General features: G+C 41.7%; 1 protein-coding gene across 6 annotated transcripts in view; it reads right to left on the bottom strand.

The window, feature by feature from the left end:
- PLEKHG1 (pleckstrin homology and RhoGEF domain containing G1) overlaps positions 1-25,438 on the bottom strand; it is a 192,552-nt gene that overhangs the window by 42,733 nt on the left and 124,381 nt on the right. For all 6 annotated transcript variants that reach the window (XM_016149133.2, XM_016149135.2, XM_016149136.2 and 3 more), the window contains one exon: positions 10,528-10,628. In XM_016149133.2, coding sequence (XP_016004619.2) covers positions 10,528-10,628 — 101 coding nt within the window. The remainder of the gene's footprint in view (positions 1-10,527; positions 10,629-25,438) is intronic.

The following is a 25,438-nucleotide window of genomic DNA, read 5'->3' as shown; positions in this document are numbered from 1 at the left end:
CCAGTTTAGATCTCCCGGTCTGATACTTTAAGTTTTCTTATTCTTCTTCTCCTATTTTCCCTCTTTTTCTTTATTGGTCTGTTTTCTGGGAGATTTCATCTTTGTTTTCCATCACTTCTATTGACTTTTTTCATTTTTAATATCTGATTTTTAATTTCAAAGTTTTTTTTTTTAATAAGCTCTTTGGATGTTTCTGTTTTTATTTTATAATGTAAAATATTCTCTTATCTCCAAAGGTGGTGGTGGTGGTGGTGGTGTTATTTTGGACTTCTCTTGCCTGTCACTTGCTTTTTGCTGAGCTTCCTTTTCTGTTGGACCATTGTGGCTTCTGTCATTCACGTTAGAGGCCTTCCCCAAGCATCTGCGGATCTTCGTTTGTCCTTTCCTATTTGAAGGTGAGGCACCCCAATGCTGACCATAAACTCTGCAGAAGCAGAATTTATCATGGGGCGCTCCTCACTCAAGGCAGAGGTTCTCAAACTTTTGGCGTTAGAACCTGTCTACGCTCTTAAGAGTTCTTTATGTGAGTGATATCTATTGCTATTTCCTATATTAGATAATTAGAACAATAAAAAGTCAGTATATTTAATAATAAATCTAATTATATGCTACTATAAATAACTTTTTGTAAAAAATAACTATAAAACCAAAAAATATTGGTGATAGCATCATTTTACATTTTTGCAAATCTCTACTGTCCACTATAACACAGATGGATTCTCACATCTACTTCTGCATTCAGTCTGCTGGTTGAAGTATATAGAAAAGAAACCCAGCCTCATGTACATGTCATACGAAAAGAAAGGAATATTTTAATTGCTCTTCAGATAAGTATGAATATCCTTCTTGGGTATCACACTAAAACTCAACAAGTGGTAGTTTCTTCTATGCTTGTTGGAGTCTAAAACCATATCAATGTACTACACCCTGTTACTTTAAAATTCATTGATCTGTCTTATACTTTGAAAGGATCTTCTACCCAATGCATGGTTCAGGATAGTCCCAATTCCAAATATTCTTTCCTAATATTGCCATAAAAACATTCTCTTTGTAAGATTGTTTCTATTCTGAAAAAAATGTAGTTCTGACATTTATATTAATATCTTTTATAGGAGAATTTGAGATCTGGCTCCTCGGTATATGTCGTCAGTTTGGCTCAAATAAACTCTTATACAAATTAAAACAAAACAAAACAAAACCTTTTATAGAAAGATGGGTCTGATGAAATTAAACACAGTTGAAATCTAATCATTGGAACCTAAACACTGGATGAAGATAAAAGGTTGAAAGAAAAGAATAGCCAAAGATGCAACATTTTGGACCAGTGTTTTCTGTTACTGGAGAATGAAGTACTCTGGATGTAAGTTTTGTATCCAGGTCTTTCAACATAAACCCTCTTTCTGAGCACAGAAGAAGTTTGACCAGAATTCATCATATTACTTCTCAGTTTAATAGAAATACTCCTGACAATGCTTAACTCCCTGTGTTCTAAACGTTATGCTCATCAAGCTCCCCAATGAGCTTTAATTTCATCTCCAGAGTGGACTTGCTGGTAGGAGGAAGTGTCGCAGGGGACCCACCCAGGCTCTAGGTAAAGCTCACATGTAAATAAATGATTGGCATTCATTGCATAAGAACTGCACGGCCGGGAGGTTGCTCAGACACCTTCCAGTCCCAACCTCTAATTTTAAGGTGAGGAAACCATGGCTCATAAAAAGGAGGAGGCTTACCTTAGGTTACACAGCTAATAACTAATGGCCACAGCTGAGGTTACTATCAGGGCTCTGAATCCCAGTCCTGTACTCTATTATAAACATGTCTATTGAAAGATTTGTTTGCGGATCGATTCAAGAAAGCTGAGAGCTAAACTCTGCATCATGGTGTCGTTGATGTGGTACAGCTTACCTGGGAGGCCTTGTTCGAGTGACCTGGCCAGCTTTCCTTTATAACTCTTTTCTAAAATAGGATAAAACATACTAAAAATGGGACGAGTGAGGAGGAGGAAATGAGATTTCTTCCATGTTCTTATCATCAGGGCTGGCATCCTAATAGAGTTGGCCCGACACCTGGTTTGTTCTTCATTCAACACAGTGGTTATTGAAATCTTCCTGTGTCAGGCACTGTTATAGACCCTGAGCTTATAGGCAAAGCACATGGACAAAGGCCCTGTGCGATGGTATTTATGTTCTGATCAGGGGTGCTAAGTGTTAATAATTAAGTAAATGAATGACACAATATCAAACAAAGGGCAACGAACATTGGCGAGGATGCAAGGAAAGGGATTTTTGTACACTGTTGGTAAGAATGTAAAATGGTGCAGCTGCTATGGAAAGCAGTACAGAAATCCTTCGAAAAATTAAAAATGGAACTACCATATGATCCAGCGATCCACTTTTGGTTATCTATCCAAAAGAATCAACTCGGGATCCTAAAGAGATACGAGCATTCCCATGTCTATTGCAACAGTATCCACAATAGCTAAGAGGTAAAAACAGCCTAAACGTCTATGAGTGGATAAAGAAAATGTAGCATATACATACAATGAAATATTATTTACCCTTAAAAAAGAAAGACATTCTGCAATATGTAATAACACGGATGAAAATTGAGGACGTTATGCTAAGTGAAATAAGCCAGTCACCGAAGGACAAACACTATATGATTCCAGTTATATGAGGAATCTAAAGGAGTCAAACTCATAGAATCAGAGAGCAGAATGGTGGGTACCAGGGGCTGGAAGGTGTGGGAAATGCAGGAGTTTAAATGGGCATAAAGCTTCAATTAAACAAGATAAATTCTAGAGATCTGCTATACAACATTGTACCTAAGATAACAATAATATATTTTACACTTAAAAATTTGTGAAGAGGGAAGATCTCATCTTATTCTTACACAATAAAATCAACTAGTAAAAACCCATTTCACTAAATAAAAAGAAAAAAAACACTCTAAATGAAATTACAATAGAAAATCACACATCATAGTACATGATCACTTAACAAGAAACGTTTATGTGAAAAATAATAACGTATTGGTTTGACTGGGGGAAAACCCAACATAATAGGACATTGTACTGTGTAACATGAAGCAGATGAAGAGGGCAGTGTGGTGGGGGCGACTGAGGCCGGGTGTGGATGGAAGGGCACTGGAGCAGTGGTAGAAGGCTCTCAGTGAAGGTGATGTTCGAGAGCGGGGAGAGTCGGAAGAGAAAGTCCCTTAAGAAATCGGTTGTGAGCCTAGGACAGAATTGGCCTCATGTGTTCTTGAGCGAGGAATAGAAAGGAAGCCACTGTGGCTGGAGTTCGATGAACAACTGTGGGAGATAACAGGAAGAAGACTAAATATTAAATAATATGCCATGTGCTATGGGCACAGAAATGGGGCCATAGAATGTGGTAGGTCAGCCACTGAAGATACTCCATAGAGATCGCAAACAGGACTGTCTTTCTAGAGTTACAGCCTAATGGGGTGAGGCTGGGTTTCTCATTGCATCATGTAACTCATGAACAGCTCCATGTGTACATTGGCAGGAAGGCATGACTCATAGACTGTTTTGCACTCACAACTAAAATTAGAGTCATCCCACCTTCAGGTTTTGATTATTTTCTCTTTTCCCTGAGTAAATGTTCCAAATATTTCCTCCTTTTTGAGTAGGACTATGAAAAAGAAGAGTTGTTTTGTTTTTTTACTTGAGCTCAAGTCACTCATTTGGACGGGTAATTAGAGAAAACACTATTCTCTTTCACAGAATATATTACATACAAATTTTCTCTGACCACTGATGTGGACTTGAAGTCAGAAACTGTAGTTTGACCTTGAAGATTCTACTGCCTTACTGCCTTACACTGAATGAGATTCGGGAGTGGGGACTCTCTCCTTCTGATCTGCAAGACTCTAAGCACCTCTTCCTTTTCCTACTCTACTCATCTAACTAGGTCGGCTGGTATTTTAACTCGTTGCATCTGCAGAGGCACATGTGCATATGGGAACAGAAAATGGGGTGAGGTTAATGGCACTAAATGTTCCATTAATTTCACTGACACATTAGCGCTGGCCTTGAAAAGGCCACATGGAAAGAGCCTGCAGGTAAAAATATTTCTACCATTGTGCAGAAGTTAAAGACACTTTGGTGAGGTGAAAAAACACTAAAGGGAAACACACCTGCCCCCACCTTTCACTGCATTACTGTTACACGCATCCCATGGTTCACTTTCTAAATTATATTTCAAGGGAGAAAAAAAGCATGGCCCAAATGACTTTTTATGGTTTAAGATGCATGTTACTTGCTCTGTGACGCTCTGTGACTAGCCTCCTCAGACAAAATTAATTGCATGTTCCTCAGCGTTCTCAAAGCATTTTGTTCATTCCTTGATTATACGACTTACTGCCTCTGCTACACAATGGTATCATTCATCTTCATCCCACTACTAGACTTAGCCCAGTGTTTTACGCACAGTCGTGACTCTACATAGGTATACTGAATAAAGAAGACAAGTTGAAGGGTAAAGGAAAATTTTACTCCATCTTTGAAGAAGAAAGAGGACTTAGATAATTTTAATTTGCTAAAAAATATTTTCAAAATAGAAATTCAGTATGGAGGAATGGTCTCTATTTCCTCCCTCTTCACTTTTAAAGAAAGATTCAAATTACAGTTTAGAGAACTCTTCTCTTTTCCAAGAGAGCAATGCTGTATAAAACAGTTGACATTTCTGCTTTAGTTGGCAGTAAAAAAAAAAAAAAAAAAAATGGCTTTGGAATTTTTAGGGGCAAGTTAAAAAGGGGAAAGTGGTTTCTTTTGACTGACCTAGTTTTCTGACCATTTGGGAATTTCTTCCAGACACCAAACCGGAGACTTAAATATCTAGGCTATCATAGGGATTATGAGAGAAAGAGAGATTTGTCTACAAAAAGGAAAACAAAAATGAAATCTCGGTTGTATTCCAAAACATTTCATGTTGGAAGATTTCGTGAAATGACAATTTAAATCTAGTTCACACAATAAAATTGAACAAAGACAGAACAAGGAAAGAAATTACATACTATTGTCACGAACATGCATGAAAAAAATTCTTAAAAAATAAAAACAAATCAAACTTATCAGTACATAAATATATAAAACATCAAGACCAGGTGGAATTGATTCCAATAATGTATGTATAATTCAAACCCAAATGCCTATTAATATAATTAACCATGTTATGAATAGGATATAAATCATATGCTAATTTCAAGGGCATATTAAACATTAAGTAAAATTCAATATTTATTAACAATAATATTTTAGCAAAATAGAAGTGTTTATTTAAATCTAAGAGCAAATATCATACATAATGGTAAAGCAGTTAAAGCATTCCTGCTAATGTCAGAATGAAGATAAGAATGCCAACAACTAATCCACATTATATGATTGGACTTACCCAAAGTAATAAGAAAAAAATAATAATAATACCCACAAGGGATAAAATTGTCATGGAAAACAAAAAAAAATAAAAATTTCTCCTCATTTTCAGATACCATTATCCACATGGATAATAAAACAAAACAAAACAAAACCCAAAACACTATAATCCACTATTAGAATGAATATGAAAGATTAGAAAGTTGGATACAGTATGAACATACAAAAATCAAAAGCATTCCTAGATGACAGTAATAGCCAATTAAAAATATATTCTCGTTAAAATAACAAAAAAATTAATTGCTAAAAGTTACATGTATGAATGTGATGGAGAAAATATAAAGCATTATTATAGGACATTTTAAAAAGGCTTAATTAAAGAGATATATGATTATGGATGGGATGACACAATATTATAAAGATGTCAATTCTGCCAAAATTAATCATTAAATTAAATGTAATTTCAATAAAAATTTCAAGAGAATTCTTTATGGAAGTTGACAAACTAAGAAGAAAAAAAAAAAATCACCTGATAGTACAAAGCGTCAAGAAAAGCTAAGACATTGTTGTAGAAGAGCAATGTGGGCTTAACCATTAAGACAATATTCACCTAGGAAGACCAGGTGCTGGAGGTATAAAAAATAAATAAAAATTAAAAAATAAGAGACTGTAAGCTGATAAGGTCCTTGCAATCTGTGAGGTCAACCAAGGGTTGCCTCACCTAAAAAAATAAAAAATAAAAAATAAAAAAATAATAATTAGGACAACTTGGTATGGGGTAGGGATGAAAAATACATCAACACAACAGAATACAGAGCCCTGAAACAGACCCATACGTACATAAACTTGACATGGGAGGAATGTGAAACTAGAAATCAGTATAGAAAGGATGTCTTTTCAACCAGTGGTGATGGGACCATCAGCTAGCCATATGAAAATAAGATTTGATTTCCTAACATATCCTATACTTCCACTGATTTTAGTTAGATTAAAGGCATCTGTGAAAATCAAAATTTTAAGATTTTTTAGGGACACAATAGAGTAAAAGTATGAACTGAATGTAGGAGATAATTTTTTAAACATATACAAAATCTATATACTATAAAAGTATATTTATTTAGTCAAACTTAGGAATTACACAACTTCCTTTTAAAGAAACCATCATTAAAATACAAGCTTCATAGTAGGAAATGATTTTCAACTCAAATAATCCACAGAAATCACTAGCCAGATTTTATCAAGAACTCCCATAAAATGATGTGAAAAAGAAACATACCAACAGACAAACGGCAATAGATAAGAGCCAGAAATTCACAGAATAAATCTAAGTGACCAACAAAAAAGGATGCTTAGTCTTATTGCAGTCAGCAAAATGCAAAGTAATATGTCCCCCAGTGGAATATTACATAGTAGTTAAAATAAATTGAACCATAAATCTCAAAAACGATGTTGAGTGAAAAAAAAAATTGTAAAAATTAACACAATTTATGCCACATTTGAAATAAGCATGTTATATATTTTAAATAGATAGATAAATACATATATAGTCAGGGCAACAAAATCATCCTTGGGAATAAAATACCAAGTCTTGGATAGTTATAGTGGTAAATTGAGCCAGATTATACTGTCCTGCTTGAGCCAGTTCTGACTATCTCTTATCTCTTCCTGATTCCATGTTCAGTGGTATCTTGTTATTAGCTTGATTGGAGTATTCCCACCATAGAAATTGGCAAACGCTATAAAGCTCAGGTTCCCCCACCTTGTCCTCACCCTGGAGAACTAGTTTGCCAGCACGTTACGGGGCCATTCTCCCCAGGGCGGAATGCAGTTGGGAGGGGCATTCATGGGCATGGGACTTCAACATTACACACACACACACACACACACACGCACGCACGCACGCACACACATATACACACACGGGCCACCCAGCAGGAGGTGAGCGGCAGGTGAGTGAGCAAAGCTTCATCTGTATTTGCAGCTGCTCCCCAGAGCTAGCCTCACCGCCCCAGCTCCACCTCAGATCCCCAGGCATTAGATTCTCAGTGGAGTACCGGTCCCTGGTACCAAAAAGGTTGGGGATCACTGCTTTAAAGAATTTCTAAAGCAAATATGGCATAAGGAAAGGCTTTGATAGAGTGGAGGTGCTTCATGGGTATTTATCGTAATACTCTATGCTTTTCTGTATTTTGGAAATATTTCCTGAAAAACAAATCTAGTCAGCTGAATTTTTCGGGCCAGCATAAAACCATTTTCTTTTTGCCCTCTCTAATTTTAGAGATTTAAATCTTGCTTAGTTGGTCACAATAATTTTATATTATGTTGAAAAATCTGGACCTGAACTAATAATAGAAACTTTTAAATTATTTCAAGCCCCAACCACAGATTTGCCAGATAGTTGTATCTTTAAAATTAAAAGGATTCATAAGAGGCATTAAAATAAAAAAATCACATCAATATTCTTACTTAATCAAATTTAACAGAAAAGAAGTCTGAGCTCTGAATTTAGGCTCCAGGTTTACGAGAAATAAAAAACGAATAGAGACAAAACAGTACAGATGATTCAACTATAGAAGTTTAACAAGAAAATATTCTTGAAAATAGTAATGAAATAAAAATAATAAAATAATAATAATGATATCAGTAGAGATTTGACAAAAGCAGGGAGTCAGAATAGGCTAGGTTAGACGTCTACCTCTACGTCCTTGAGCAAAGGGCTGTGTGACTGATGCCTCGTCTGTCAGATGTGTACAGACCTAGAAGATGAGCATCCTATCTGCCCCAGAGAGCTAGTAAGAGGATTAAGTGAGATGATGCATGTACAGGGACATGTCAATGTGATCAACAAAAACAGCTAGGCATGAACATGTTCACATGTAATTGTGTCGCTACAGTGATGCCTCACGCATCATCGTCAGGGACTCGTTCTCTCTGATTCGGGTTATTTTAGACGTGTCTGGTGACTTCCTCGTTCAGAGAACACCGAAGAGAACAGAGAACAGACTCAGAAATATAAAGTTCTTCTCAGTCTTCCAACTACTGTAGACTGGCTTCCTTCTCGTGGACACAGGTGGCTGCTTCACTCTTATCTTTCCTTAAATTAGGAGACACGTGAAGATTTGAACTCCAGGGAGTGGGGAATGTGGCGAAATGCCTGGGGTTTGGAGGCAGAGAAGCCCAGGTGAGGCATATAAGGTGAAAATACACATGAAGCTCTGCGCCTTGACATGAAGTAAGCGCTAGATAAACAGTCATTACCATCAGCTGGCAGCCCAACCGCCAGGAGGCGTGTGCCAGGGACCTCCCAGCATCCAGGCTTCCATCCTCTTCCAGGGTTCCAGTGCCACTGTGGGCTCCGGAAGAAGAAGCCACTCGAGGCCTCGAGGGACTTTACCATCAGCAACCGCTAAATGGGGCCTGCCCTAACACCAACACGTTACTAACACGTGGACTCCAAACTCTCTAATTTGACTCTTTTATATCCTTTCTCTATTTTCTTATGATTGTGTTTGTTTGATCTAGACAGTGTTTCTCAATCCTGGCTGCACATTACAAACATCTGAGGACTTGTTATAAAATCCTGATGCCGCGGAGCAATTAATCAGAGTTTCTGGGGCGTAGGATCGAGCGCGTATATTTTTAAAAGCTTCCCAAGTGATTCCGGTGTGTGACCCAGGTGGAGAACCACTGTCCTGAAACATGCACCTGGTCGTCAAAGTCTCCTGCGTCAATGACAGGGATGTTGCAACACTGGCGTTTTTGACAGCCTAGGCTTTCAAAATTGAAGGATTAACTGATGCAATTCAACGAACACGACTCCCAGAGGCCGGGCTTGTGCTAGGGTTTAGGGATTCAAGGTGGCAGAGGAGATGTGGGTCTCACTTTCAAGGAGCTCACCTATACAGATTTCTGTACTCCAAGAGTGGGAGGGAGGACTCAATTTGCATTGCGTTGAGTCACACAACTGCCGGACACTATAGGACCTTATAAGGGGATTTTATATAACAAAATCAATGTCATCACTGGTTAATATTTTGGTACTTCCTCTATGCTGGTATTGAGCTAGATATTTCAAGTGGCTCAGTTCCCTGAAGCTTCACAATAACTATATGAGGTAGATATTCTTAATTTTTTCTATTCATTTATTCATTCATTCATTCATTCCACAAAAGTTCTGATGCCTCCTATGGGCCAGGCACTATTTTAGGCACGTGGGCAGTAATTTAGGCACTTGGACAGCGTTCTGTGAGTGGTGATGGGGAGGAAAGAAACAGCAGACGTGACCCGAACGTCAATCGTAGAGTATGCTAGTAACTGCTAAATGCCAAGAGCAATAGAGCAGAGCAGGTGAAGCATGCGTGCAGGTGCCAGGTAAGTGTCATTGAGAAAGGAAGGCGTGAGCAAAGACTTGAACTGAGGAAGTTACTTATTCTACTCTAAAGACTTACTAAGGGATACATACACGGCTGGGACGCGAGCCCAGACATGCTGGATAACAGAGTCCGCTCTCAAGCTGCCTACCACTTGGTCTTCCAAAACGCATCGCACTGTGTTATAACAACTGATTTGCCTGCCCCATCCACTTCGGCTTCCTGTCTGTCTTGTTTACTATGGTAATTTTCTAAGCCTGGTGCCTGCTATATAATAGGTACTTAATAATACATGTTTGAATTAAACTAATCATTAAAAATTTTAATATTAACTAAGCTGAACTAACATATCTATGACTTAAAGTATTTATTGTGTGTTTACTACATCCCGCCCAGTCCCTAGGCAGAAGAAAAATTTCAGAAAATCCAGTGGAGGTGGGAATGCTGCAGACTAAGCCAGCATGTATTTGCGGATGCCCTGTTCATACTGAGTGGTGGAAGGAAGATGTCACTTCTCTGTCAGGGCAAACGGCTGTGTCCTCTGAGCCAGGAGGACTAAGCGAGATGGGATATAGCCAATAAATGTGAGACTCACATACAAACAGGAATGCTTCCGGGTGGAAGACTTCACGGCAGGAGGGCCCACAAAATTTTGTGAAATCAGTTCAAGGATTACAGGTAAAGATTTCTCAGGCTGCGTTCATTTGCGAGAAATTCATGCCGTTCCCATGCGAGGACCGCCTTCGAGCGTTCGCTTACCTGTTGAAGCAGTAGATATCCCGTATGTTTCCAAAGAGGGCTAACCGATCCTCCGTCCCCAGAGGGAGCTTCGTGTGGTCCCTGATGCAGTCAAGGTAATCCTATGAAGTCAATGAGAAGGATGTCTTAAACACTGCGGTCCTCCTCCAAGTCATCTTTAGTTATGCAAGATGCACCTTTCACACCAGTTTCAAGTAATTATTATACTAATGGGCTCATTAACTCTACTATGATAAAACAGTGTCTCTCTTTTATTAATGATGATAATATTTATAGGATGGGGTTTTCGAGCAAAGAGAAAGTGCAGCATACATTAATTATCTACCCCCCCCCCCCCAAATGTATCAGAGCTTCCTTAGATGGATAATCTAATGACTAGTTACCTGTATCAGGGCTTACATAACATTGTCTGCTGTTTCTTTGACTGATTTATATGACAAAAATACTCTAAAATTCATAGAGTGGGAAAACCAGAAGTATTGACCTTAAAGTTTCTCATCACAAGGAAAACAATTCTCTATCTGAAATGAAGGATGTTAATTATACTTATTGTGGTAATCGTTTTCCTATTATATATATATATATATATATATATAATCATTATGTTGTACACCTTAAGCTAATACAATGTTACATGTCAATTACATCTCAATGAAACTGGGAAAAATTGAGTTGTTTCTTTTTTTTCGTTTTTTGTTTTTTGACAGAGTTGGTTTAAACATAACACTTAAGTCAGAAAACTATTGGTTCTTATAGAACTAAATTCTTCCTTAAATATCAATTTATTTAAAATAATAAGCACATAACTCCCATATGCTCTCTAATAGGCTATGTGAATGAACCATGAAAAACTTTGAAATAATTGTGTATGTTTTAACATAGAAACGGCTCCCAAACAGAGCTAAGTGGGGCTCAGACCCACAGCGGGTTGACCGTACTTGCTTTAGAAGCTATTTGAACTGCCCGAGGGGAAACCGCTTTCTGTCCCATGTGCTGAAAGGTTCATGTTCATAACTGAACGTTCCCCCTTCCCTCAGCAGTGCTTGAAAAAAGGAACTCTGTAGGAGGCAAGAGGACAATAAAGAAGAAAGTGAAAACAGCTGAAATAACGTAAAATAAAAAATAAACACGGTCCCCTACCCTGGGCTGAACGATGTACTATGACCCTCTACCAAACGTCACAGGGCAGTTCTGCAGCATTTAGAGGAAGAAACCTCGTGAAAAGCCAGCCGGACCATGAAAATCCCAGCAGTCAAACTTCATTCCAAAGTCCAGCCACAAACACAATAGGATTTACATGCCACTAGCAAAAGGGGCCCAAAACTTAAGAGCCATCAGATAATCGTTTCTTCTCTTTTAAAAATCTACATTCGCTCCCACACGTGCTTATGTTCCATAGATGAAAAACAGGCAGGGGTTCATCACCACCTCTCTGGGTAGCACATTTCACAGATGACATCCAATAACTTTCCATTCTAGGTTTTTAATATCAAAATCACTGTCATACATGAACCCACGTTCATAAACTTTTTTGAAACAAGCTTTGGGCTAACACCTTTTCTTCTTAAGAAAGTGGTCATCTCAATAAGAACTTAGATTCACAAGGTTTACGTGTAGTTGACATTAAAAGCCCATAAGAACAAGATCTAGCCTTCTTGCTTTTATACATAGAACGATTATAAGGAGCTTACATATCTGCATAGCCTACAGAGTTAATGCCCAAATAAGAAACGCTGAAGAAGGCTAGAACTGATGTAATAGCATTTTGAACATGTAAAACCTAACCTACACTTCCTCAAAAAGATACACGTATTCATTGCTATTTTCATAAAATTACGCATGGTACAGAAGGATGGGCTAATATTTAACTTGCACTGAACGCTTATATTTGATAGTCGCTTAATACTTTGATCAACACTTTAAAAGGACACATCCAATGCAAAAGTAAGAAGGTAGAAGAGAAGGGCATGGATGGGTACGAAGTTAAAAAGTAAACCAGAAGGCAATGGATGGATGAAAAAGGGGGAACAGAGATGACGTTTGAATGCCAGATCCACCTGGTTGACTGCCGTGGGGTTTAATGAGAAAACTAACAATCCTTTCTCTCACTCCAAGTGCCAAGCTTGCCCGTTTATAGAAACCCGAAACTAAATTCTGCATGTGAGGAAAAGACCGAGTTAAAGGGATTGAAGAATTTCAGTCGGGTTAAGAGACAAAGAACCGTGGCCCACTTCCAGCAAATGATGGCCCATCGCCAACCGAGAGCGTTTCAAAACCCCAGCGTCTGCGACATGGAAACTAGATTTCAAAAGATGCTCGTTTTCTGAAATGGTTGAGCACATACATCGTGAAGAGTCCAAATTTTGCAGGCCACTCCAGACAACAGATCAAAGTCCTATGGCCACAACTTGTTTCCCCTGCTGATCATAATTAAGTCTTTTAAATATGATACTTTAACCCTAAACCAGTTACTGAAAACTACTGTAGCGTGCACTGCATTAGCAGCTGTAATCATCTAAAGCCAAAATGAGAGGTTTGAAGCTCAGTGATAATAACAGCTCATTCTGTGCTCAAATGACAGAGTAAAGACACCAGTGAAATTTATTAGAGCCTGTCACGCTGCTTATTAATTTTATTGGCTTGATGTCAGCGCCTATGGCTATACCCTACAGTTAACAATGAAGGATCAATTCGAAACCTCTGCATTGAAAACAATTATTCTCCAAGAGGATCAAGAATCCACTCTACTTTGGGGAAGGGGTGGGGACACATATAAAAAAAGAACCGTTCGCCCGCTGAGTATTTTTATATGACTTAAAACTTTCCCTAAAGTATTTATTTTCTTATCAATTTATGCCCTTAAGATCTCCGCCATGTTAGATGGGTACCGGACTCACTGTGGTGGGTGCTTCGTAAGGTACATAAATGTCCAATCACTACGTTGGACACCTGAAACTAATATAACAGTGCGTGTCAACTGTACTTAAAAAGTAAATTTAAAAAGAGGTTTCCACCATTGTAAGAATTGTACATAAGTGTCCTCATTAACTTTTTCCATCCCTTTAACGTCTGTTATTGAAAATATCCAATGAGGGTCTGATTTGGTGCTGTTTGAAATGTGGTAAATGCACAGGAGGCAGTTTGCAAACCATTGGTCACAGATCTGCAACAAATGCATGAATCAGGAGCGTGTGGAAACGCTTAGAGCATTGTGACAAAATGACATCTGTTGACTCTAATGACAAATCTGTCCCTGTATTTTGTGTGTCTGCTTCTGTCTCATTTTTCAAGTAATTCTTTTTTTTATTGTATTTTACGGAAGTGTCATCGTGTGACTGATTGGAACGCCAACACACACATCCGTCATGAGCAGACCTGGTCTAGATAACCATCCAGCAAAGATGTAGCAGAAACTGGGATAGAATTCAAATTCAAGAAAGCTCCGTTCCTAGATGCTGCGCACATCTCAAAATTCTCTCTAGTGATTTTATGGTTTACTCTTTTTCCTCTAATTTCTGTCGTTAGACTTCTAAATCCCAAGCCTTTTGAAATAACCTCTAGTTAAGATTTTTTGTCTTTATTTTTGATGAAGCATCTTTTTCTGTTTCTCTAATCCCTCTGCCTTTGCTTGAATATAGTCATCTACTCATCCGAAAAGCTGTCCTCCAAATGCCTTGTGTTGCATTGGGTTGCTATGGAAACTACAATAATGTACACTTGTATATCAATGTACTGTTTAAAAGCACATTCACATTCATTCATACGAACCCTCCTTCTCCCTCTTTCCATTTTTTAGGACACGAGGATGCATGCCAAGTTTTGCTTTACAAGCTAGGAATCTAAAAAATGAATAAAACATGATCCCTTCCCCCAAGGAACTCCCTGTACAGTTGAAAGACAAGTGTAAACAAATAAGTACAATCCAGTGTTTGGGCCACACGACTGATAAATATTCAATACGCAGGGGAGAGGAGGCAGAGGGGCAAGCGGTGGACTCTGGAGCAGGGAGAGCCTTTGCAGAGATGATGATGATGGGGATGAGGGAGCTGAATCTTTAAGGAGGACCAGGAGTCCGAATAGAGAGAAAGGAGTAGAAAGGAGATGACAATATCCAGGAAGGCAGAAAAGAGTAAACAGAGGCATGGGGTCACGAATGCAGGGTGAAGCCGAGACACTAACAGGAACGGAGATGGGCTGGAGGTGGGCTGCCCTGGGGGACGAGGCTGCAGGGAGGACAGGACCGATCGTGGAGAAGCTTCCATGCCCTGGAGGCGGTGCAGCCACCGGCGCGTGTAAGGAGACCGAAGACCACTCCAGCATCGGGAAATAAAGTAGAACGGAAGCCATAAAACTGCCAGGGAGCCACACAGGTGAGCCCGGCCTGAGTCCTCGATAAGCTCCGTGGAGAGGGGCGGTAAGGAGCTGGCGGTGGAGAATGGGGGAGGGAGGCCAGCCACGGTGAGAGTCGCGGTTCAAGCGCCTCAGAGACGAAGTTGGCTTTCAGGAGAAGGGAGTCCGGACTCCTCTATCCTCTCTCACCTTCCACCCCAAGGATGAGGACTGCTGTCCCCGAGCTCCCAGCAGGACATCTTCTCATCCACCTGGCAGCGAGTGAAGTAAAAGGCAGCGATGAAACCGGCCCTCCCTCTGCTTTTCCACGTGGAGGCGGCATGGAGAGAGGCGGGCTGCTCCCTCTGGGGAGAAGGACTGACCAGCTTTCATTCTTCCTTCTGGTTTTTCCCCCCAGGTGGACGGTGAGGCAAAACTAACGTACTGCTGCCGGCCGAGCCCCCAGAGGCCTCGGCGCGGTGGTTCTAGGCCTTTCTAGCTGGCCGGTACCCTCTGTGCTGCAGTTCTTCACACCCAGATCAAATACTCACAGACACCTCTGGGGATTTGTGGTGCAGCGAAGGCAAGGCACATCTTTTGGCCTACCTCGCCTGGACAGTACATGGCTCGGGCTCCCTTGTCTCGTTCTTGTAGTTCGCATGCTTCTGGGCATAAGTACATCTATCGAATGAGATTCCATGCTTGATTCACAACTTTTTCCCACTCAGTGTAGGTAAATACACATAATTCCTAAACGTAAGTATCGTTCTTTCTCATTCTTTACAATGGCTGCGTTGAATATAAGGTGCTTGGTTGATAAAGACTGGGGGTGGGGGGGGGGCACATCCTATGTGCTAGATACTGTGGGAAAGGGGGGACAACCAGAGACGAGTAAGAGGTGATCCCTAATCTTCTAGGTGCTCACAAGAGAGTAAGGGAGAAAGACGTGCAAGAAACAAGTCACAGTATGACAATTTAAGTCTTATAAGAATTATTTACAAAGTGCCGTGAGAGTATAGAAGAATACATTTTCAAATGAAAGAAACCCTTATCTTTCTTCCAAATAAGCCACTCAACAGGCTGTATAGAAAAAGTTCCTGCTGGGGCCTGCAGATAAGGTATCAGAAGTCTAACCTTCAAGCTAATCTCTTTTTTCTTCTTTCTCTGTCCACATCCATGGGGGAGGCAGGTGCAGCCGAAGAAATGGGATCTGGGGGTCTCTGGCCACACTATCAGGCTGGAAACAAAAGCTCTTATTGTGGGAACAATGTTTTCTCTGAGTTTATATAATGTGGCCCCCATTCCACAGCGAACTGTACTGAAAATACAATGTATCGTCATCGACACAATAAAATCTTTTGCCAGTATTGTTGGGGGCGGGTGAGAAAGGAGGAGAGAATGAAAAAGGAGGATTAAGGGGAGAATAAATGGGGGTAGCAAGGAGAGGCGAAGGAAAGGAGGAAGAAAAAGAGGGGGCAAAAAAGGGAGCGAGAAAGGGGGAGAAAGAGTAAAAGAGGAAATAAAAGAGGAGAAAGGAGAGATAAAGGAAGAGAGAGAGGGGAGGGCACCGGGAGAGGAGAGAGAGGAATCTAAATTAAAGTTAAAAGCAGCATCTGTTGCTGATATGATAGTTCTCATTCCGTTTTCTAATTGACAATATAGAGAGGCTGATCTTTATTGGTGATATGTGGAAGTAAGTGTTGATGGAGTAAAAGAATGGTAAAAAAAAAAAAAAAAAAAAAAAACTGGGAGGTTTCAGCCTCATTTACCTCCTATAATACTTCCAATACAGAAGACATGGCTAAAAAATGCCAGGAATGGCCCTCTTGTTGAGTTGTGACAAATGATACATGTGCCTGTTGGGTCATGTCTATTGTTTCGCATCTTCCTCGTGAAAGAAGGGAGCTCGGAGGTTCCTTGCAGGCAAGAGACAGATGGGACAGCTAGACCTAGAAATAGGGCAGTTCTCCCAGAAAGAGAAACTTGGGGTGAAGGAACAGAAATTCTGTTAAAAACAGCAATGTTGAGTACAAAGAGCGATCATACATCGTCACTTGAAGACAATTGGGAATATTTGGTTTTCCTCAAAGACTTTAAGCAGAAAATATTTGTGAACTGGAAGCCTCCAGTAATCTAATAGACAAGATATTAGGAAACAGGATTAGCATTAATATATGAAAGTTCTGAGCACAACTGGACACCCACTTCTCCTTACACTTCTGACAACCATGACAGAGATGGATTGTCTTTATTCATGTTGGTGTCAGGAGGAATAATTTGACGTATGTGAATGTACATAATTAAAAAGAAGTTAGTATCAATATAGCATTAAAATTAACCTCTTATATTGCCCTTAGTTATAACAATTAGAAACATTCTTATAAGACTTCCTTGTGGAATAATAACAGCAAAAAAAAAAAAAAACCCTTATAATTCTTCTACTGCTTTGTTAAATATTTTAAAAACTGTGATCAGAGCTTTTAAATTACAGTGCTAATGTTCTCGTGTGCAAAAGCTGTTCTTAAAATACGAGAGGTGGACACACCCACGAAGAGGTCCTGTTGCATATTGAAATATCTTTCCAAACTCATTTGAAACCTACCATTGTTGTTGTTTTTTTTTTTTCCTTTTCCCTGTACGCTTTCATCTTATCATTTCTAGCTACCAAGACAAAAAGAGGAAAGCATCTGGGGGGTATAATCTCTGTGCTTATTGAATGCACAGGAATGTAAAATATGTTTAAAATCTTCAAAATGGGCAACCAGAGAATTCGCCGGAACCACCCAGAGTGAAGCCAGGCACCAGCTTCGCAGAGGGCGCTGGGAAGGTACGGAAGTGAGGTGAGTTTATCACCCGCTCCCTTAAGAACCCTCCCACTGCTCTGCTTTTCTCTCCAACTTGCTTTTTATGTTTTCTTTCACCCTGGGTCAACTTAACACGATTTTTTCCTTTTCTTTCTTTCTTTCTTCCTTTTTTTTTTTTTTTAACTGCCTCTCTACTCTCCAGCTCCCGAGGCAGGTAAGGAAGCAGACAGGTACGATTAGACATGGCTCTAATCCTGAAGGAGGAGAACGGTGAGGGCCGACGGGGTGGCGGAGGGATGTGACGGCCTGGCAAGGCTTGAAGTGCCTGAAAATAAGAAACTGATTCATCTCAATTATAATCACGGTCCTGCTGGTGTCATTTGAAACATAGTAATTAAGGAAAATTAAGTAAAGCTCAAAGGGTTTTGTATGTGGGAAAGAAAAGATCAGTAAAATAAATTTATATTATTAGCTCATCTGAAGTTTAACTCCTCCTCACTGCAATTTATGACTCCTACCACTATCATTATTATTATTATTATTATTATTATTATTATTATGTTTGTGTTTAGTATGTTTATTGCTAGGTACTGAGCCCACTGCTTTATATGTGTTATAAAGCAGCCCCAAGAGGTGGGTCCCCTTATGAAGCCCATTTTATGGAAGCTTAGGATGGTTCCACGCACCCCACCCCCACCGGGCACCCCAAAGTCGTACAGAAAGTGAGTGGCTGACTGACTCGCTGGCATGTAAACCAGGACCAGTCGGCCACGTGCTGGGCACAGAAACCTTCCACTACTGCTTCAAAGGTTTTAGACCTTAATACAGATCTTTAAACAGAACGAGAGGTTTGCTGCTGACTTCGACTGGGGATTCAGTGTGGTTTTCATCAGGTCTAAGGCCGGAGCCCGCCAGAGATGACTGGCCGCTCTCACTGACCAGGCCCTTCCCACGTGCGAGGGTCGTCGCGCACTGTAACTGCGTCCGTGCCTGTCCACGCATGTGCCGCGCTGTCCCTGTCGCGCGCTCGGCAACACACACGCCCAGCCGAGCGCACCAGCCTCAGCCACATGCCATTTTGCTTCCACTGCTGGCTCACGCCTTCCCATCTTGCTCACAAGTCCTCTTCCTTCCTTCTCTCTGCTCCCTCGGGAACGTCCCCCTTCCCCTGCCAGTCACCCCACAGGGGCCGTCATTCCATCGCTCTTCCCTTGTCTGCCTCGCTCTTTCCCCGCAGGGACACACTCCTTTACAAAACCAGTCATGCAGAATTACTACAAATGAATTCTTCCAGCTCTCCAGGCTCGGGGCTACTTTTAAGAACATAAAAAAAAAATTCATGTGACGAAGAGCCTGGCAAGCAGGGCGTTTGAAAGCTCTGGAATGAGGAGTCGCTATAAAATCAGCAGAGACATCGCAGCCCTGAACGCACTGGCCTCTGGCAGGGGACAGGCGGCGGGGCCCACGTGGGACGCTCGGGGCTGTGCCCGCCCTGCCTGCAGCCGCGGGGGAGCCTGCCCGACAGCAAGCTTGTTCCAGTAACTTCTGGCGCCTTCTCCAGACTGCAGGCCGCCTGGGTTTCGCCAGGGAGGCTCCGACTTCTCCGCAGAGCTCTGCTCATCCCTCCCTACTCAGATGGCCTAAGGGCCTCCGCTCCACATCCAAACGTGGCCATGGATGTCTGCAGCGAAAACACGTCCTGTTCATAGATCCAACCACCACCCGCGCGTCAGCCGAGGACTGATCATTCTAGAGGGCAGGACGTGTAGAAATAAAGACACCAAACAATGGCCCCTTAAAACAGAGGCGGCCACAGGGTCCCGCTGCGCATCTCCGGTCACTGCGCGCCTAACCCAATCACGCCGGGGACTGTAACGGACCCAACCACGCGGCTTTGTTCACGCGTGGGAACACTTTCTAGCATCTTTTCCCGACACGGGAACTGACACACAGGTACATCTCAAAGCAATCGGTCTGTATACAGTAGGCGCTCAAGCAGCGCCCGCTTGACAGATATGAAACAAGGCCTTAGAGGCAAAAGTCTAGTGCTGTTTGTGCTAATTTACTTGGAACTTTAACCCTGAAGCAAAATAAAGTTTCGACCAGGCCCAAAGCAGGATAATATCAACTAGCGAGTGGGAAAAGATGGAAGGCATTAGCTGACTTCCCATCTACGGAGTCACACAGATTGATAATGACCTTCGAGGTCAAGCTATTTTACTCGAAAATTGCAGTGCGATGAGGCTGTATACGTTAAAATAAAGAATCGTCGTGAGGACCAATCTGGTGATGGGCGGTTTTCAACGCGGATGTACTTGGGGATTAGGAAATCCAGCGCTAAGTGCAGATGCGCACAGGCTAAGCCGTTCTGTTCATCATCCTGAAAACGAGGAGCACCCCCTAAGGGCATATTTTACTGCTTCTCCGGTGAGATCGAAACCAGAAGTTAGTTATTCACCCAGAATCAGCCGTGGGCTTGGTGATCTGCGGGGCAGTAGGGAGAAGCACCTGGCGAGCCGAGGGTGAAACGCGGGGCGGGGGGCGGGGGCGGGGGTGGAGGAGGGGTGTAGGTGGGTCAGCACGATGGCATGCCCTCCAGAAACCTGACCTTCTCAAAGAGCGCCAGGCCTCTAGGGCGGGGTAAACACTGAGATTTCCTTCCGTCATGCGCACTACAGGCTTGGTTCCACTCCGTGCCCGCAGGCTGAAATGCATGATTTGAAGAAAGCTATTTTTTCTCCTCTCTGAAACCTTAAGCACATCACCTACAGCCATCTTGTTACTTAGAACAGAGACGGGGAGGGGGAGGGGGGAGAAGGAGAGCTGGAGGGCCTGACAGAGCACAGGATGAGGTTCCTGTCCATAAGTGATGTTTCAAGAGACTGTGTAGGATGAATTTTTACAGCAGCGACTTTACGATCTGAACAGAAGCACGCTCCATATCCTTGTCCTTGCTAATAGATGCAGTTTCCACCTGCTGCAAATATTTCCCAGAAGAACAGATTGACCTGGGGACACGGCAGGGCACTGGGGACAGGACAGCGGATTCCTTACGAAGGCCTACGTACACTCCAGGTGCAGGGTGGCGGGAAAGGCATGGGCTGCAAAGGCCAGCAGCCCCCGGTGTGAAGTAAGGATAATACAGCTACCCACGCCTCCCCTTCATGCTGGGGGTTAAGTGACAAGGCCCATTCAAGGGGCTGGGCACAGGGTGCCTCGCATCCACTAGCTGGTAGTGGAGCCTGTTCTGTGCCGGCTTCCTCCTCAGCAGAGCTGAGAAATAGCCAGATTGGAGCCTCTTTTGGTTCAAAAGCAAATGAACTCTCTTTGCACCCTGACGAATCGTAATAAAAACTTCTCCCACCACTTTTCTCTGCCATAGGAAAGCTTATTGTTAACCATCATTTTGTTGGGATAGGGTCTGAAGATTGTAAGAAGAGACGTACATACAAAGTCCCCATGACACTCAAAAGTTTCCCAGACTCTGGCTAACTCTCGCTAGCTACATCCCCTGGACAATAAATCCTGCCTCCCCTGCTGTCTCCCTTCTGAAGGCGACCCCTCCTCTCTCTCACGGCTGCCTTGGTCTTGCTGTTCACCTCCTAGCAGGACTGCTGCAAGGACATCCTAACTAACCTCTCCATTGCGAGCCCTGCTCCCTCCACATTTTCAGGATGAATGTGGTGCAACCTTTCGAAAACTCAGATGCGATGTATGCCTCCCGCAGAAAATCCGGATGTGACTCCTGACAGCCTGCGGCGCAGAGGGAGGCCCTCCAAGGCTTGCACCTCTTCCTACCTTTCCAGACTGCTCCTTTGCCACTTTCTAGCTCCCTCCCATTCTCTCCCCAACCCCCCAATGCACCGGCGCTCACTCTTTGTACTCTCAGGAATGTCCCCTGTCCTCTCAAGCTTCTGTCTTTACCTGTTCTAGTCTCACCAGCAAGATCATCCCTCCTGCTGTCATTACCCGCTAACCCCTCCTTCAAGATTCTTCCTAAGGAATCTTCCTCTGATCCTTCCCACTCCCTGTCTGGGTCAGATGCTCCTAGGAGCATTTACAGTTGTAATTCCATAATACAGGAAGCCAGGGTAATCATCACACATCGCTATAGACGTCTCTTTGTAGTTTCGTCTCTCCCCTAAAGCTGACCTGAACAATTTGTAGGACGTACGCTTTAGCTCTCCCAGCACTGAATGCCCGCGGAATGAGCAACTGTGGCATGGATCCCTGTAAACCAGATCAGCAGAGCCTGGGAAGGCGAGGGTTAACCGAGTCCCCGGCTGATCTCTCTGCAGCTCTCTAAGTGACCAAAGTTGTATTGAACTGTAACCCAACCCAGCATTCCTCTTTTGCGCCCTCCCACTCCCCTTTGTCTCTGGGACAGCATTTTTTTACAACACAGACCTCAGGAAGATGACAAAGGTTCCTAAACAGGCATTTTGTTGTTAACTCTTCCCACCCCACCCCCCACCCCTACTCCTTTGCACAAGAAAACCGCTTCCTTAATCAAAAGTAGATTAACTCTCGCTCTTTTCTCTACATTCATTTGCATTTTGGAACACCATTTAGGAGCTATAAACAGACCCCTGGGTCGAGTGATTTATCCACTGCTTTATGGAGAATGGGACAAAGGCTGGCAGGCTTTTCAGCAGCTCTGTATTTACTGTTGGCTGCTGTCAGAGGCCCGTGTGGCTGAGCCCTTCCTGACTCATCTCCCACTTAGAGCCTCCGAAAGGTTAACAGCAGAACTTTAAGCCCCATTATAAAAACACTTGTAACGTTTCTTGTTGCTCCAAGGAGAAAAAAAGGCTTGTTTCAGAAGAAAATATTTTAAAGTATAGTTTAAAAGAATAGCTCACTTTGTCTCCTCCCAACACACACACACACACACACACACACACACACACACACACACACACTCCTTTACACTGCATGTGGAAAAAACTGAGGAGTAATTTTGCCACTTGAAACCACAGACTTAGGCTGCAGCCTCTCTCTGTTTTTTTATGTGGCCTACTTTGAGAGCGGGAGGTGCCAATGATTCAAGCACAAGAATCATTATGAATTCTTATATTAGCTTAACGAAACAAAGTATCTTCACATTTAGGACTAGCATTCCCTTTTGTTTTAGGCTGGACAGATGCTTTATTATTTTCATAATTCCTCCCCTTCCAGAGGAAGGATGATTCTTACACTTTTTACAAAGTGTCATCTCATTTCTGTTGAGGGCTCAGTTACTGTACAAGAATTTTCCCTAAAAATTAAAAGTTAATTTTTGTTAATGAAATTCGGATACATACAACAACATGGATGAACTGGGAAAACACTATGCTAAGTGAAAGAAGCCAGACACGGAAGGACAAAGACTGTATAATTCCAGCAAAGTCGCAGACAGAAAGTAGACTGGGAGTCGCCAGAGGCTGGGGAAGGGGAGGATGGGAAGTTATTGTTTAAGGAGCACAGCGTTTCTGTTTGGGATGATAAAAAAAATAAAAGTCCCAGAAGGGGACACCGGCAATGGGTGCACAACATTGTGAATGTGGCTCAATGCCACCGAACTGTACACTTAAAAACGGTTAAAATGGTACGTTCTGTTATATATATTTTACAACAGCGAAAAACATTTAAAAAGTCAATTATTATAATTAAATAATCACTTTGCTTATGAAGGCCATGCACCTGACATTGTATTTTAGATGCTCTACTAAACATAATGGACATTTTTTTTTTTTTTTTTTTTTTTTTTTGCTATTCAGTCTCATTGCTAAGGACTTCGGTTGTGCTCTGGGCCATAATTCACAAGTAAAATTCACGAGGTGCTTCTGCACCCATTCTAAATGGCCTTACGTTAATTCATCTACTGCGGGGGTTCTTCCTCTACTCCTTAGTGCTGTGGGTCTGTCTCTTTCAACTCCCTCTCTTTGCCATGGGCTAGGAAACCAAATAATTAAGCTTATTTTAAACACGGAGGTAAACAGGCTCTTAGTGAGAGCTTGGGGGCCTCTCTTTGGTTAAAGACACAGGATTTACTGTTTGGCGTTGGAAATATCTATTTTGGCTGCTCAAAGGACTTACTTATGTCCTAGTTACATTCTTGAGAGCTGAGGCTGGAGGAGATGCAGTCTCCAGTCATCTTTAGATTTTGGCATTTTTGAATTAGGCTCATTTACAAAGGATGAAGCTGAGGTCAGACTGGTCATTTGTCCACTGGCACACAGCTGACTGTCAGCATGGCACGGGCACCCAGGCTGGTGCTCTGTCCCTTAAATCGACCTCGCGTAGCCCCAGCTCAAATCAAAATTCTGAAAATAACTGAAGTCCTTTATGATATCAAAAATGAATTTCAACTACAAGTAGGTGTCAGGTAAACTCTAAAAATCACATGATACATCCTTTTTAAATTACAAAGTTAAAACCAGAGGGTAGAGGAGAGGGGGAAGGGGGAGGTAGATGGGGTAAAGAGGGTCAAATATGTGGTGATAGAAAGAAATCTAACTATGGGATGTGAATACACAGTGTAAATACATGTATGCCTTACTATTAAAATGTACAGCTTACACTTATTGGATTTTGTTAACTAATGTCACCATAAAAAAAATAAGTAAAAAAAAAAAAATAAATCACAGTTAAAATAATTTTCTGAACTAATTCTTTAACGTAGATTAGTAATCACAAGATTATATTTTAGAATCTATCAGAAATTATTGGCCTTGTCTAAATAATATCAATTATATTAATAACTCTCAGTTGAGTGCTTACTGTATAGTGCCTAGCACTATGTTGAGCATTTTGCATGGATAGTCTCACTTAATTTTCACAACAATCCTAGTATTCTCATTTTACAGGTGAAAAAACTGGAACTTTGTGAAGTTCAGTAATTTGTCCAAGAACACACAGAGAAAGGGCAGAGTCAGGATTCAAATTCCGTTCTTACAGATTTTAGCTTTCCATCATTTCGTTATATTCTCCAGGAGGTGGGGGAAGTAATTTACGCTGGCTTTAAATATCTGTTGTTTGCTTTATTAAAAAGGGGGGAAGTTTCCTTTAAGACTATGGACCTCTATGTTGATTGCCTACTGGACTCTGGAGAGTTTTAAGAAAAACTGATGCTGCCCCCCAAAATTCTGATTTCTTTAGTCCAGGGGGCAGCCTAGGTGGCTGGAATTGTAAAGCCCCCAGGTAAAAATCATATGCAGCCTCCACTTTAAACAAAAAAATCTCTTTTTTAGTTGCTTTTCCTAACCAAACTGTTTAGGTGATAACTAACAGCCCCTTTGAACCTGTTTATGAGCGTTTACTATCTATCTCTGGTATGAATCTAGCTGATGACCAGCTAATTGCATGTTTCTCAGACGGGATCTTTACGATGTTTTAGTTTTGCCTATTTTTGAAGTAGGGACTTTCTCCTGATGGATTTTCATACCCAAACCAGTTTTTCAACATTCTAGATAATTTTGAATATTAAGTAAATGTACACATATTATCAGTAAACTACCTTATTCTTTTTCAGATAGAACTAACCTGGAGCTTCAGAGCCAGCTTCCAGTTCAGAACAGAGATGGGCAGAAGGGGTCCCACCCAGAGCATTCGGTGGTCTGTTATTGACCTCAGCAGACTAGTCCAGACTCTCTGGTGTCGTAGGAGGCAATTCTCACCCTCCACAGGCTACCTGCATCCGTGCTAGGGGATGAAGGGGCGATTTCACAGGCTGCTCAAGAAGTTGCTGAGGAAGTGTCCCTGACTGTCCCTGCTTGTCCTCTGTACCACTGCTATGG

The sequence above is a fragment of the Rousettus aegyptiacus genome, unplaced genomic scaffold (assembly GCF_014176215.1).
Source record: "Rousettus aegyptiacus isolate mRouAeg1 unplaced genomic scaffold, mRouAeg1.p scaffold_m13_p_1, whole genome shotgun sequence".
Lineage (NCBI taxonomy): Eukaryota > Metazoa > Chordata > Mammalia > Chiroptera > Pteropodidae > Rousettus > Rousettus aegyptiacus.
Note: the sequence above shows the minus strand (reverse complement) of the source record. Positions and strands in the feature narration are given on the sequence as shown.